This window comes from Corvus kubaryi, unplaced genomic scaffold (assembly GCF_017639235.1).
Source record: "Corvus kubaryi isolate FWS band 111438036 unplaced genomic scaffold, C.kubaryi_AGA036_p1.0 135, whole genome shotgun sequence".
NCBI classification, from domain to species: domain Eukaryota; kingdom Metazoa; phylum Chordata; class Aves; order Passeriformes; family Corvidae; genus Corvus; species Corvus kubaryi.
In genome coordinates this window covers 6,674,000-6,687,526 of record NW_024580669.1, presented here as the reverse complement: position 1 = coordinate 6,687,526, position 13,527 = coordinate 6,674,000, and the positions used below count along the sequence as shown (strand labels likewise).

General features: G+C 43.1%; 2 protein-coding genes across 2 annotated transcripts in view; both read right to left on the bottom strand.

Moving 5' to 3' along the window:
• SEMA3D (semaphorin 3D) overlaps positions 1 to 13,527 on the bottom strand; it is a 132,416-nt gene that overhangs the window by 71,762 nt on the left and 47,127 nt on the right. Inside the window, exon 3 of the mRNA XM_042053610.1 lies at positions 4,634 to 4,794. Within this exon, the coding sequence (XP_041909544.1) occupies positions 4,634 to 4,794 (161 nt within the window). The remainder of the gene's footprint in view (positions 1 to 4,633; positions 4,795 to 13,527) is intronic.
• LOC121676717 lies at positions 9,456 to 12,425 on the bottom strand. Its single transcript, XM_042053599.1, has one exon. It carries the CDS (start codon positions 12,097 to 12,099, stop codon positions 9,664 to 9,666), a length of 2,436 nt encoding a protein of 811 aa, XP_041909533.1. The 5' UTR covers positions 12,100 to 12,425; the 3' UTR covers positions 9,456 to 9,663.

Sequence of the window (13,527 nt, the reverse complement as noted above, 5' to 3'; positions counted from 1 at the left end):
CCCTTCAAGGGCTAGTAAGCACAAAGATATCACCTCTGCCTCTGGAAGTCCCTAACCCGAAGTTTCACTGCCTTTATCCTAGATTATCTCAGTCCTCATGTCCCACTTTCGTAAGTTTAAATATCTCCAGTGGTTTCCACACGACTCTTTGGCCTTCAATTATGTTTCCTGGCAAACTTTTTCTTCTGACAGGTCAAGAAAGCTTCACTCTCAGGCTGTCTGCAGTTTTGCTGACAGGCAGGAGGCTAACTTCCTTTGAGTTATAGAATAAGCCACACATATTTTTTAGGAAGGACCAATCTTGGTATTACTGTGTTTCAAGGCTGCAATAAACACCTCAAACTCTGTACATATTCCTGAGGCTCAGGCCTGATGGCAAGAACCAAAGCCTCCCTTCAGTACTGGCTAAATTCCCACTGGGTTCATTCCTAATTGAGACCATGCTTATACAGACTGACAGAAAGTTTCTCAGAGCAATGAATGTAAAATTCTGCTCCTGTATCTTGAGGGTGCTATTTTACATAAATATGCATATGTATTTGCATATATGCTCCCCCTCCTGCAGAGGTGAGTGGGTCACACTGCAAACAGTGCATAATGATAACAGTGCTGAAATACAAGCTCACTTTAACTGTTGGAAAGCACTGCAGTTATAGAAAAAATTATGTGCAGCTATTTCATAAGCATTTACCCAGCAGATAAATACATATTTATGCATATGTATATTTTTTCCCTGTGAAATACAGATAATAGTCAATACAAAAGGGCATTCAAGGATGTCACAAGACAGCTGCACATGCCAGAAAAACAGTAGCAACTACAAACTGAGGATGCTCCAAGCAATGATGATTTGTGACCCTGAGCCAGTGCACACTGGGACAGATGAAAACAACTTGTTCCAAAGCTGCTATTGGGGATCTGACATGTTTATCTATTTGGCCCACATGGGGCTGTGTCTTCTAGCACTGACAGCTCCTGCAGGTTGGCAGCTTTTCAAAAGCTTGTCAGGCCTTGATAGCATTCCTATTCCTGCGGAGCTGGGCGGGTCGCGCTGCAGATCACACCGTGATAATCGCGCTGACATGTAACCCCGCGCGCACTGTTAGCACAGCCACAGAAAGGGGCACCATTGCTTTGCAGCTATTTACCCACTGTTTACCCAGCTGACAACATTTTGTATTTCGTATTTATTTAGCACAAGGAGTAAAATAGAAAAGGCTTTACGCAAACTCACGAGAAACTTCGATGTACTGACGTAATGTTTCCAGCAGGATCCCAGAGGTTGGGGTTCCTATAGAATTTCTTCGCCAGCTTTCCAGCCTCTCATGCTGTTAAACATCTCTCTGTTTTACACTGCATTTCTGGTGGTAATGGCACAGAGGCCTTCAGCAGAACTACTTTCTTTTGCTGACCATCTTTATTTTACTCACAGGAAGAAATCACAATTTTTCCAGTTTGCAAATAGCTTGCAGAATTTGTCAGGGATGTGAGGATCTTTCAGAAAAAGACAATGGCACTTAATAATGCCATTCCTGCAATAGGAGCTAATGGCTTCTGTACGGGAAAACTTCAGAGAAAATACATCCCTGCTACAGAAAGATGATTATCCATTGCTATATTTTATATATTTATTGACTATAATCACTTTCACTTTCTGCATTCGTCTGTCATTCTGGAGGACTTGCTTATTACACTGTGGTACTTACTGTTGTTTTATAATGAGGTTTACAAGCATAGGAAACCGGACAGATTTTTTTTCAAGCTGCCAGCTAAGGAAGTTTTCAACCTATTACACAATAAATTGAATAAAAACTACAATGATTTAAGAAATTGTGACTCCAGCAGAACTACTGATTTATTTCATCAGGAAAAATACAGCAGGAAATAAAGCTGTAACTTAATATATGTAAGTCAAATTAACTAATTTAGGTAAATTAATAGGTTTTAAAAAGGAAGTTATTAAATTATATATATGTATACATTAGAAAAGGGAGCAGGTTACAATGCTTTGGATCCTTCTTTGCCAGAATGTCTTAATATAGAGCATTAGACTCTAAAATGTAATCTGGCCAAGTAATTATATCCACACATGAGAACAAATTGTTTGGGATCCTGACTTAGCTTTTGGAGGTATCAGTAGCTCATAACAAAACAAATATCTGAAACTGAGAGCTTTATTAAAGTAAGATGAATCTACCCAGCACAGAGCATTCTAAAGTTCATATTCAGCTTTGTTTTAAAGAACAGAAACCCCAAACTATGCACAATCTTGCACTGCAGTCTCAAAGTTGTTATACCTCTCTCGCCCCATCAGCGTGCTTTTAACACTCCTTCCTCAAAGTCATTAATAAACACATCATTTATAGGTGGAAACTTAATATTCTAATCAATTTCTACTCATTTTAGTAGCTGTATTAAGCAGATTATTTTTTCCAGATGACTCGTACTCCAGAGGAGTACAAAGGACACACTTCAGACCCTTGTAGTCCCAACATGTGTGGTTTCCTCACACTGGGAAGGCCTGGAAGTGAGCCGCCTGGCCCAGCGCCAACCCAAACCACGGTCAGTCTAAACACAGCACCGGCAAATGCTACTTTCTGACACTTCACTGCTACTGTAGAGTATCCTTTAGCATCCTCCTCAGGGGCTGAGATTTATACACAGCTCCTCACGCAACTTCCTTCATCTCATCCCTTCCCTCCACTGCAAGATTCTCCCAGCCAAGCACAGTGGAATTAAAGAGAAACACTCATGTGACATTGTCTTGTGTTACCTGGGCATTTATGCAAGAAGATACATTTATAAAGTTATTGAATGCCTATGGAGACCTGGGAAATCAGCACACCAGGATGCTCTGCAAGGCTTCTCAGTCAGTTCTACCCATTTAAATATATTTTGCCTCAGTGCTTTTTTGTGAAAAGTTAAATATTATCTGAATAGTTAAACTATTAGTTTACCACTAAAAGAAGTATTTGAACCTGCACACATATTTAGTCCAGATATGCAAGTGGTTAGGAATTTTATTCCCTCCTTTCTGGTTACCACAGATAGGTAGGTAAGCATGCATTCTCTATTCATCTTAGGAAATGCAAATTTTCTTTCCAATACAAAGTGAGTTTTTTCTCTACAACATCTATACCAAATGGCACTGTCTGACTGCACATTAGTTCTCCTGGCTCCATCGGTGTTCTGCTCTTCTTGGAAAGCACAAGGTCCATAATGAACAGCGGTGGTTTGGCCAAAGGGAAAATGTCACCAGCTTGGACTGAGGGGTGGCTCATGCAGAGTGCTGCCACCTCCAGAAAGGTCTGGGCTTAGAAAGCCCCACTGAACATAATGGGAGGTGACAGCACTCAGCATCTCCCAGGAGGCAAGCAGAAGCCCACAGAAACAGAAGTCTGCTTTTCACACAAACAAAATTTGTCTTCTACAGAAAGCCTACACCAAAAATCAATTTGTAGTCTGAAAATTTGCAATTATGAGTAGTGCTGTTATTAATGCAATATCCTGGGAGGGGTAGTGGATTTTGAGTCAATTACTGAGATGACAGAAGCAAGGTAAGTGCTTGATAAAGCATGCCAGGAAGAAATTTCCTGAAATACCCAGAATCTGAGTTTTACAAAAACTGGCATGTGCAGCATTGCTGAAGTCCAGATAAGGAACAAGATATTCAGACTGGTACTGTATCTCTTCTATACAATGACAGCAAGTGTTGCTCTCAAACATGAGGGCAAAATAGTCTCTTGTTCCACCTGTTCAGCTCCTGCCTGCAATCACATTAATTCAGGGTCAGTTACCTCTTCAGAGCTGGCAGCAGTACGTAGTAATTTAAAACCACCCTCTGGTGCCTAAAGAAAATACCAAACACAGCTGAGAATTCAAATTTTCTTCATATCTGGGAGAAGCAGGAAACCAGTTTTCATGTGTTCCTGTTGCAAGCATCTGGTTTTCACTCATAGCAGTCAACTGTGCTTCCAAAGCTTCAGTTCACCATGTCTGCTAGAAATATTGAAGGCTAAATTGTCATCTTATTATCTCAAGTTAACACATTGTCACTGGGCACAGGCAAGGGACTACAGCAGATCCCAGTGGAAGCTTTTCCTAAAACTAGTAATTCTAGATATTAACCAAAATGTTAAAATTGCCACTTACATTTTACTATGATTTAAACCATCCAAATTGCCTCTGCTCTGTTCAGTATTAGAGTAAAGTAATCCCAGGGATGCCAGGAAGCAATGAAAGAGCTGTCTTCAGTTATTTCCTTCCAAATGCTTTTAAATGAGGAGGGTAACCATGACCAGAGGAATTGAGAAGTGAACACTCTGAGCTGCATTTTTCCTGTCTGCTGATATTTTGATGCTATTTTCATGCACTGCAGGGCTCTTCCGCACAGCTGATCTCTTGCAGGTCATCAGTCACAAAGGAGATCATACAGCACAAGAAACTCAATTGATTAAAGATAATCTGTATAACTATGGGAGGTGAGATTATCAAATCTTGGTAAATTTCATTGCACAACGAATCTGCAGTTACCCAGAGAAGAAATAAATAAATAAAAACACAAAACCAACCAAACAGAAAGAACTTAACAAAATTTAACTTAGGAAATAAACTCCATGGAAAAGGAACTGACCTTTTTTACATTTTTGTTTACATCAACCAAGTTGAGCAGGAAGATGTGGTCCTTTGCCCCAACTAGTAGCCGGCCCCTCTCCTCATCTAGCAGCAAGGTTCGAAAATCAAGCCCCTCTGTTGAGCCCAGGAATGGGATGCAGCTGTTTGAAAGCAGCAAGTCTGTGGGAAAACGAAGAAAATCTTTATAATCAAAATGTTTATATATGACTCATCAGTGTCTTTTATAAATATAGGCAACCAGCATGGAGTGTACCAGGGAAATAAGTGCAGTCTTGGAGCATGTCTTTCCAGAGTCATAATACAATTCCTGTTAACTTCGGGTTTCACTGGGGTTTTTCTTACTTCCAAATTGGGTAATATTTACTTTCACAAAATACTTTTCTATATTAAATTTTCTTAATAAATTATCTGTATGGCATAAAGGAATGAGAAATTCAACAGAAATTAGAAACCAAGAAAGACATATCTTTGCAAAATGTGTGCTATATCTTTCCTTCATTCTAAGAAAACTAATTCTATTTACATCACCATACTCATGGATACACATGATCAAGGATCAATACCTCACTGTATTTGGTGCTCCAGATATAAAGCAGCAAAGAAGGTCAATGCCAGCCAAGAATAATTAGGAGCAGGAAACAGTGGGTAGGAATATTTGAAGATCATCCAGTTCAACTCCCTCACTATGAGGAGGAACATCTTTCACTAGATCAGCTCGCTCAAAGTCCCACCTAACACAGCCTTGAACACTTCCAGGGATGGGGCATCTGCAACTTCTCTGGGCAACCTGTTTCTCACCATTCTCATCATAAAAAATGTCTTTCTTATATCCAGTTTCTATCCACTCTCTTTTAGTTTAAAACTATTGCCCCTTGTCCTGTCACTAAAGGCTTTGGTTAAAAAGTCCTTCCACGTCTTTTTTACAAGCCCCTTTTATATATTGAAAAGCTGCAATAAGGTCTCCTCAGAGCTTTCTTTTCTCCAGGCTGAACAACCCCAAACCTTTCAGCCTGTCTTCATATGGAAGGTGTTACAGCCCTCTGATCATTTTCAGGGCTCCTCCTTCCAAGGTCCATGTCTTTCTTGAACTGGGTGCCCCAGAACTGAATGTAGGACTGTAGGAAATTAAGAAAAAAAAAAAAAAAGATGCTCTATGAAACTAATGAAAGAACCTATACTGTTGCAAAAAAGCTAAAAGGCTGTAAAATAAAAATTCTGTAGCATTTTGCCTAATGAATACTCTGTGGACATAATTCTGGACAAGGACACAAACAACATATAGAAAAGAGCACAAGGATATTTAAGTCTTGTTGGGTAGTCATTACTTTGGGGAAAAGAAAATAAACATGTGAATCAGTTCTTCCACAAGCAAACTCTCCAAGCTAAACTATTTGGAAATCTTCAGACAGAAAGGCAAATCCTGTATTTAACGGGAACATAAAATTAAGGGTATTTCCACCTTCCTGGCACTGGATGGACAATGTAGCATTCCTGCTAGAAAACCCAGACTTACTGCACAATTTATTGGCATATCCTGATCATGATGAAAATTAGGGCCAGTGTTTTGGAGAAAAAGTCCTGAATTAAATAAAGGGAAAAAAACCCACCCGAACATTTTTCTCCAAGGTCTCACACAAACCAAGTCACAGGCAAGAAAAGATTAAGTTCTAGTGCTGGCTAATGAACAGAACCGTGGGAGAAAAATATTTTATCATTATTAATCTGACTACCTGGTATATAATTATGACGATTATTTTTTGGCTCAGTCACTTCTACTTAAGTTTGTGTACTTTTGTCTGGCTCAGTGCAGGATGTTATTATGGTACAATCTGAAAACAAATTGTCATGCATTACAGCTCCTACTCCCCTAGGTGAGATTTATTTGGCAGTACTTTGGGAAAAAAATCTTGCTGAAAAATTTTATCTGATGCTGAGCACTACATTACTATACACCAGCACTGTCCTTTCCCACATATCTTTTGTGAAGGCAAAGACGTCAGGATTTGTTTTCTAAACTAGTAACACTTTAAAAGATGTTTATTAATTGCCAGCAAGATCACTTTAGAAGCAGCTTATGGTTAACATGGTACTATAAAAACCTCAGTCCTCACCTGCAGGACACAGGTAACTAGCATACAGAATATGAGGAAAAATTCCTTCTCATCTGCAGCCACAGGAATTTGATCTGAGGAAGGATAAATTACATGCTTGTGCAAATGCTCTAAAGCACTTTCAGCACTTAAAGCCATGCAAAGCATGGGCCTTTGCAAGAGTGTCAATTGCAAAAATATGTGGATTTGATTCTTCTCCACATACATGAAGGATGATGACTGAGACTGCTGTCTACTTCCCATTTCCTTATTTGAAAGGAATGATCTCTGAAGAGACCATCCCAAATGGACATTTGTCATCTGTTGTTTAACAGTTCTAGAATTTCTCAGTAAAAAAAACCCCACCTAGAACAGCTACAACAGTGAGGGAAAATGCTGCCTCATGACTGAAATGCCCAAGTGGGAATGAGCCCTGCCTGATGCCTTGTACAATCATTTATTTCACTGCATCATAAGGAAAACATCTGTAGAATATTCCAGATTGAAATGACAACACTGCACACTCCTTTCTTACTGGTGCAAATGACAACACAAGCTGCAAAGTGGTGAAGAATTAGGTTTGGTATTTACTATTGAAAACAGCTTGGAAATAAGACTCTGAGCATGGCCACTGATAAGATTAGAACTGTAATATGACCTAATAAAACTTTACAAGTAAATATTAACAGAGGGTTGATTAAATTTCAGCTAAATTAATAATTGTTCTCAGTCTATAAAACAACACATTTTAATCTTACACGTTGAAATTTCCCTTCACAGCGAGACATATTTACTATCACCAAGGATATTACACTGGAAAAATTTACTGTGAAAAGCACATTTCCCAATGATTTTCAAGCTTAGAGCAAGCTGTTGATTTGAATCACTGCATCTCCGTAGCCTGGCTAACACAGAACCAGCATTCTCACAAGGTACAGTAACAAAGTTACAGGGATGGTCTTTCATGAGTAGGTGTTCAGCACTCAGTTTATGGTCTCTATTTGCTGTTTTCCTCAAAATTAAATACTTTTTCCAGCCCAGTGATTAAATAAGTATCCAGCTAACTCCCCTTCTAGGTTAATATTTCACTGCTGAGTGATAGAAGCTGGAATAGTGACTGGGTTTATTCATTTCACACACTATCTCAGTGGACTTGGCTCAAAACAGCATGATCATTGCTTACTTATAAAATCTCCAGCAGCAGAGCCACAGCAAAGAGACTTCAAAAGTAAAAATTTCATTCTGTTCTGATAATATGTATTTGCATTTATAAAACATATTTACACTTGTTAGCATCAAGTCACATGTGTGGTGACCATGTTGCCATTCCTCAACTCCAGCATGCTGTCACAATGCAGCAATGTAGAACCACTTGGTTCAGAATCAGAATGCCCTTTGTGACTAGTTACAGATTTTTTTTAGTGACAAGCCATGCCTAAATTAGCAGAAAGGGAACATCTCAGCCACTTTCAAAACAGTTACAGACAACTTTGAAGGACTCTGAAACTAAAGGCTGTATAACTTTCATATACGGGAAAGAACAAAGGTTGCATCACTTTCATTTAGGTAGGAGCAAGTCCTTTCTCATGTTGGAGAATACACATGAAGGTTTACATGGGCATTGTAGAAACTCAAGCAAATTTCTGGGATAAAGAAAAGTATTTATAGCACGACTGCAGCAATTTATCCAATTCCTAAGGTATGCTGAGTTTAAAATTGACCAGTTGACCCCAGATATATTGGTATGAAGGCAAAGAGAATAAATACTTCCAGACTACTACGAATCTCTACAATGTACTGCAAGAAGTAAATTACATTTTGTTTAGCTGCATGTCACCACGGACAAAGCTGTGCATGTGAAGTGGCTCTCACTGATATACAATACTATTAGACCTGGTGAAAAACATAATATTCATAAAACAACAGGGCCTCTCCAAAAGGATACAGACAACTGGGAATAGAGAAAACATGACTTTCTGTGTTCACAGTTTTGTGTTAAAAACATGGTTATGAGAAGCCCAAAAAAGAATTATGTACTAAACCACATGTTTTGCAGTTAGGGAATTCTCTGTTCATCTTTCAGGACTGAATTGTTCCCCAGGAGGGTATTACAGTTATAAAAGTGACTGTGAAAAGAACACTTTTCCAAAGATTCCTAAAAAATTCAGGAGAACTCTGCTGTAGAATTTCAGGTATTTCAGGGCATTTTCACATCAACCGTCAAGCATCTCTATGGGTTTGCTCAAGAGAGAGCATACGTAACATATCCAACATCTCTGTTTGCAAAATGTCATTATTTCAGGCAGGTATATAGGAACGACGTTCTCTAAGATACAGAGGCTTAAATATAAAGAATGTCATGTTTCAGGCAATTTGAGACACTTCTCTACTTTTATTAATTTTCCAAACATAGCTATCCAGATATTACTGAAAAGCAGACAATCTACTATAGTAGGGTAGCTCAATTTCCTAAACTAAGAGCAACTTTGCAAAATAGTTATAGACTGATAATAAAGGACCTCTGGAAGCAATGCTAATAAAGAATTCCTATTATAAAAACTTGGACTACCTATTCTCCTATAGTAAAGGGAGCTACAGGTCACTGAACAACTACATTAAGTCCCTAACAGGCCAGTTTCATGTCTTTGAGGTATGCCAAGCAACCTCTCTCAGTTCATAGTCTTCTGTAAGGATGTGCAGGTGGAGCCAGTTTCTGCCTCGTGGATGTAGGAACATTGCAACAGCACCGTGGTAAACTGGAAGGTGAAGGGCAAGGCAACGCAGAGATGTGTGTCTGCACGGTGAATCCGTGTGCCGCAGCATCTTCCATCCATGGAGCTTCAGGATTGCCAGTGAAAAAAGCAAGAATTATGCAGTGCTCACGTGGCTGCCATCGGGTGTGAGCCCCGCCAGCACAGCTCTGTGCAGGGAATTCCTCTCAGTTGGTGGAGAGCAGCATCCAGAGGCGGAATCGCAGCTGACCGTAAGCTCTCATTGCCTCTGCGTGGGCGGCCGGATCTCGGGCCAGGTGCTCAAAGAGGTTGAGCGGCTCGACCGTTCGCATTGCTGGCGGCAAGCTGATCTCTGCAGGAAGGCTCTGGTTGCCCAGGACAAAGTGCTCCAGGCGTTTCAACTGCAGGCAGCGGTGCAGGTATGCCATGATGTCCCACAGCCGCCGCGCAAATTCCCTCCTGCGCCACTGGCACAGCAGTACGGTGGTCAGCACGTGCATGACCACAGTCTTCCAGGTCGAGCTGGAAAAACCTGTGCCCCTCAGGATGCAGGTGAAGAGCTGCAGGCATTTCAGGTGCAAGCTCTCACACGGCACCTGCCTGGCGATGTGCTGGAAGAATTTTGCCTCTGCCACAGCGTACGTCTCAGGCCACGCTGTGCTTGCGATGGAGTCGGCCTCGGCGGGCTGGCTGCTCACAAAGATGCTGGAGCCGCCTTTCTGGGCCTCTGTGGGCTGGCTGACCACAAAGATGTCGGAGTCCCCGTGGCGCACCCCAAACAGCATCTCCACCATCAGGCTCTTCTTGCCTTTGCTCAGCCGGAATTGGCAGGACCGGCTGCAGGGCTGAAACACCAAGTGCCATGAGTATGACTGAGGCAAATGCAGCCACGAGCATCTCACCAGCTGGTAGAACCAGTGGGAGGTTTTCTCCACGTCCAGGTAGGAGCCGGTGCAGAGTGTCTCTAGGAGGCTGGGCTTCTGCTTGCGCCGCAGCTCCTCCTGCGAGTGGTGCAGGAAGCACAACAGCTTCTCGCCCAGCTGCTCCCTCTCGCACGTGCACACCAGCTCCACACGGACGCAGAAGGTCCTTGCTGCCATCTGCCCTGCACTGTTCAGCTCCAGGTGGAAGGCGTGTCCCGGCGGGGGATTCAGTGGGACCAGCACGCAGTACACCACGTCCTGCTCACGGGGACTCCAACCCTCAAAGGCACTGCCCACCCCGATGGCTTCTTGAGGCACCGGGTAGAAACTATTGCTCACGCTGTCAATAAACACACGCGTGAAGCTCTCCATCAGCTCAGCTGCCACTGAGCGACCTCTCTCCACGTCCTCGACAGGACACTGTATGCGATCCACTAAAAGGATCCCTCGCTTATTCCCAACGTCACGGGCGTCTTCTTCTGCTTCAATTCCACCACGGCTGCCTTTGTCCTTGCCAGCACCACTGCCTTCTTTTTCACTGGCAGCCACATTTCCACCTACTTCTTCTTTTCCATCTTCACTCTTCTTGCCTTTCACATTCTCATCCCTGTGTTCCTGATCCTTCCCATTCTGATCACTGGTTCTGTGTTCACTGGAATGCCCGTCTTCCTTCACCTTCACATTGTTGCTGTCTCCTTCACTTGCTTTATCATCACCTTCTTCAGTTGAAGCAACATTGCTGTGCTCCTCTCCATTTCCATCTTCATTCTTTTCTCCCTTCATACTGGCAGCACTGGCTTTCTCATATTTGTCTCTAACATTGCTTTCTTCGTTTCCAACATCATTCTTTTCTTCCTCAGTTGCAGCAAAACCACAATGGTCTACTGCATTCCCATCATCACTGCTGTCTTCCTGTCCTGTCCAATCACTGCTTCTCTGTTCACTGGCATCACTGCTTTCCTCCACCTTCAGATCCGCGTTTTCTCCCTTTCCATCTCCCTCGTATTGACCTTCTTCTACATCATCATTGTTGCCTGCCTTCGTATTTGCATCATTGGTTTTTTCTTCATTTCCATCTCCTCCTTCTTTCTTTTCAGCATCATGGTCTTGTTCCACCTGCACATCCTTGTTTTCTCCTTCATTTGCTTCAGCATGGCCTTCTTTATCTCGAGCAACATTGCCAGGTTCTTCTTCATTTCCTTCAGCAGTGTTGCCTCCTGGCACATTCCCATCACTCCGTCCTTCATCTTTCTTTAAGTCACAGGCATCTTCATTCTTCACATTTTGGTCTTCCTTCACCTTCACATCTTCATTTCCTTCACTGGCATCATCTTCCTCTCCTTCATTTGCAGCCACAGGACTGCCTTCTCCTTCATTTTCATTACCGCTGTCATCTGCCTCCACAGTCATAATATTGTCTTCTCCATCTTCCTTTGAATCAATAGTGTCTTCTTGCTGTTCTTTTCCTCTCTCATCTCCTAGGGTCTTGCAGGAGCTCTGGTCCTTGCCGCTGCTATTGGCTTCAGGGCTCCTTTTCCTGCAGCTAAACCACAGGCCCAAGAGGAGCAGGAGTCCAGCAAGAGCCCAGAATGGCCACTGCTGCAGGGCACCAAAGAGCAGGGCTCCCCAGCCCTCGTCCTGCTGCTCCAGGGGCCCTTGCTCCAGCTCCTGCAGCAGCTGAGCCATCTCGTGGTCGAGCAGCTCCTCACGCTCCTGCATTCACCGGTGCGTGGCCTCATCCAGCCCATCCCCAGCTGGCTGGGGGTACTGGATCAGGCTTTGCACGAGCACGAAGAGCAATGACAATAAAGCCATGGTCTGCAAGAGGACACACAGAAGGGGTTCAGTAGGGCCGGAATGGAGGCAGCCAGTGCAGGGCAGGAGCCACGGGGATGTGGCAGCAGGAAGGAGAGGGCCCCGGCAGCTGGCAGGAGGCAAGGCCTGCACCTCTGCCCCAGCAAGCACCGAGCCTGAGCAAGGCGCTCCCGCCAGGGGCTGGGCCCTGGATGCAGGGACAGAACACACGTCCCGGCTGCCAGCGCTTCTGCCCCAGCCCTCCCCCAGCCCTGCCTCCCCACCGCCTGTGTGCACTCACCGCTTGCCCAGGCTCTACTGGGGGCAGCGTCAACCAATGGGGCCTTTTATAGCTGCCCCCATTGTGACACGGCCCCTGTGCTGTCACAGGCCCCAGAGCGCATCACAGGCCAGCCCCACCCGCCATCCCCAGCCCGGGAACTCATCATGGCCCTGGGCACCCAGAGCCTCAAGAGACACAAAGTGCAGACCCATCAGTTGTGAACGTGGGAACCCCAGAGCTTCCCTGTACAAAGCAGGCACAAGCGCCCTCCCACACAACCCTTGTCAAATATAAATTTGTGTGACATGATCCATGGATGCTCTTGGTATATAGGTGTAAGCTTTTATTTAATCTTGGAGGGGGTCATTTTTTATTAATAATATTTATATTTATTACTTTTGGGGCAGGATGTCATATAGGCTAATGTTTTGTTACAGATTTAGTGAGAAATCTTTCTGAAAGAAATCCAGGCTTCTTGAATGATGCACAGGAAGACGTAACACCCTCCTAAAGAGGCCCAGTAAGTTAATTACAAAATTTTGGTGTCTTCAACAACCTCTCAGCTCTTAAAACTCTATGGTTCAACACAGTGCAAAATTCCTGGATAGCCAGGATTTTGTTCAGAAAGTAGAATGTCTCCTTTTTCAAATTTGTAGCAAAGATGTACATCTGTCACTCCCACCATCTTCAAAATTGTCTGCCTTAAACAGAGTTAACCAGTCTCTCTGACTTGTCTGATATTGCGCTGGTTTATTAAAGGAAATTCTTACTCTTTCTGCTATCTCTGTGTATTTATCTCCAAAGGACTGTGAGTACGGAAGAGTCATCCCCTATGTTCCTCAGCTCTTCTTTGGGGAACTCACCTATAAATGGAACTGCATAAACGGGGAGGGAGGAAAAGGAAACAGGATGTGAATCGAGCACCTGCATAGTGACCACAGATGTCCACTGCTAGACAGACACTGACGTCAGGCAGATCATGCCCTCCAAATAGTGCTCAGAAAGAGAACAAGTTTGGGATTTCTGAAACTGCTCTGAATTGGATTTGCTTAAACAGATGTCATTAGTAA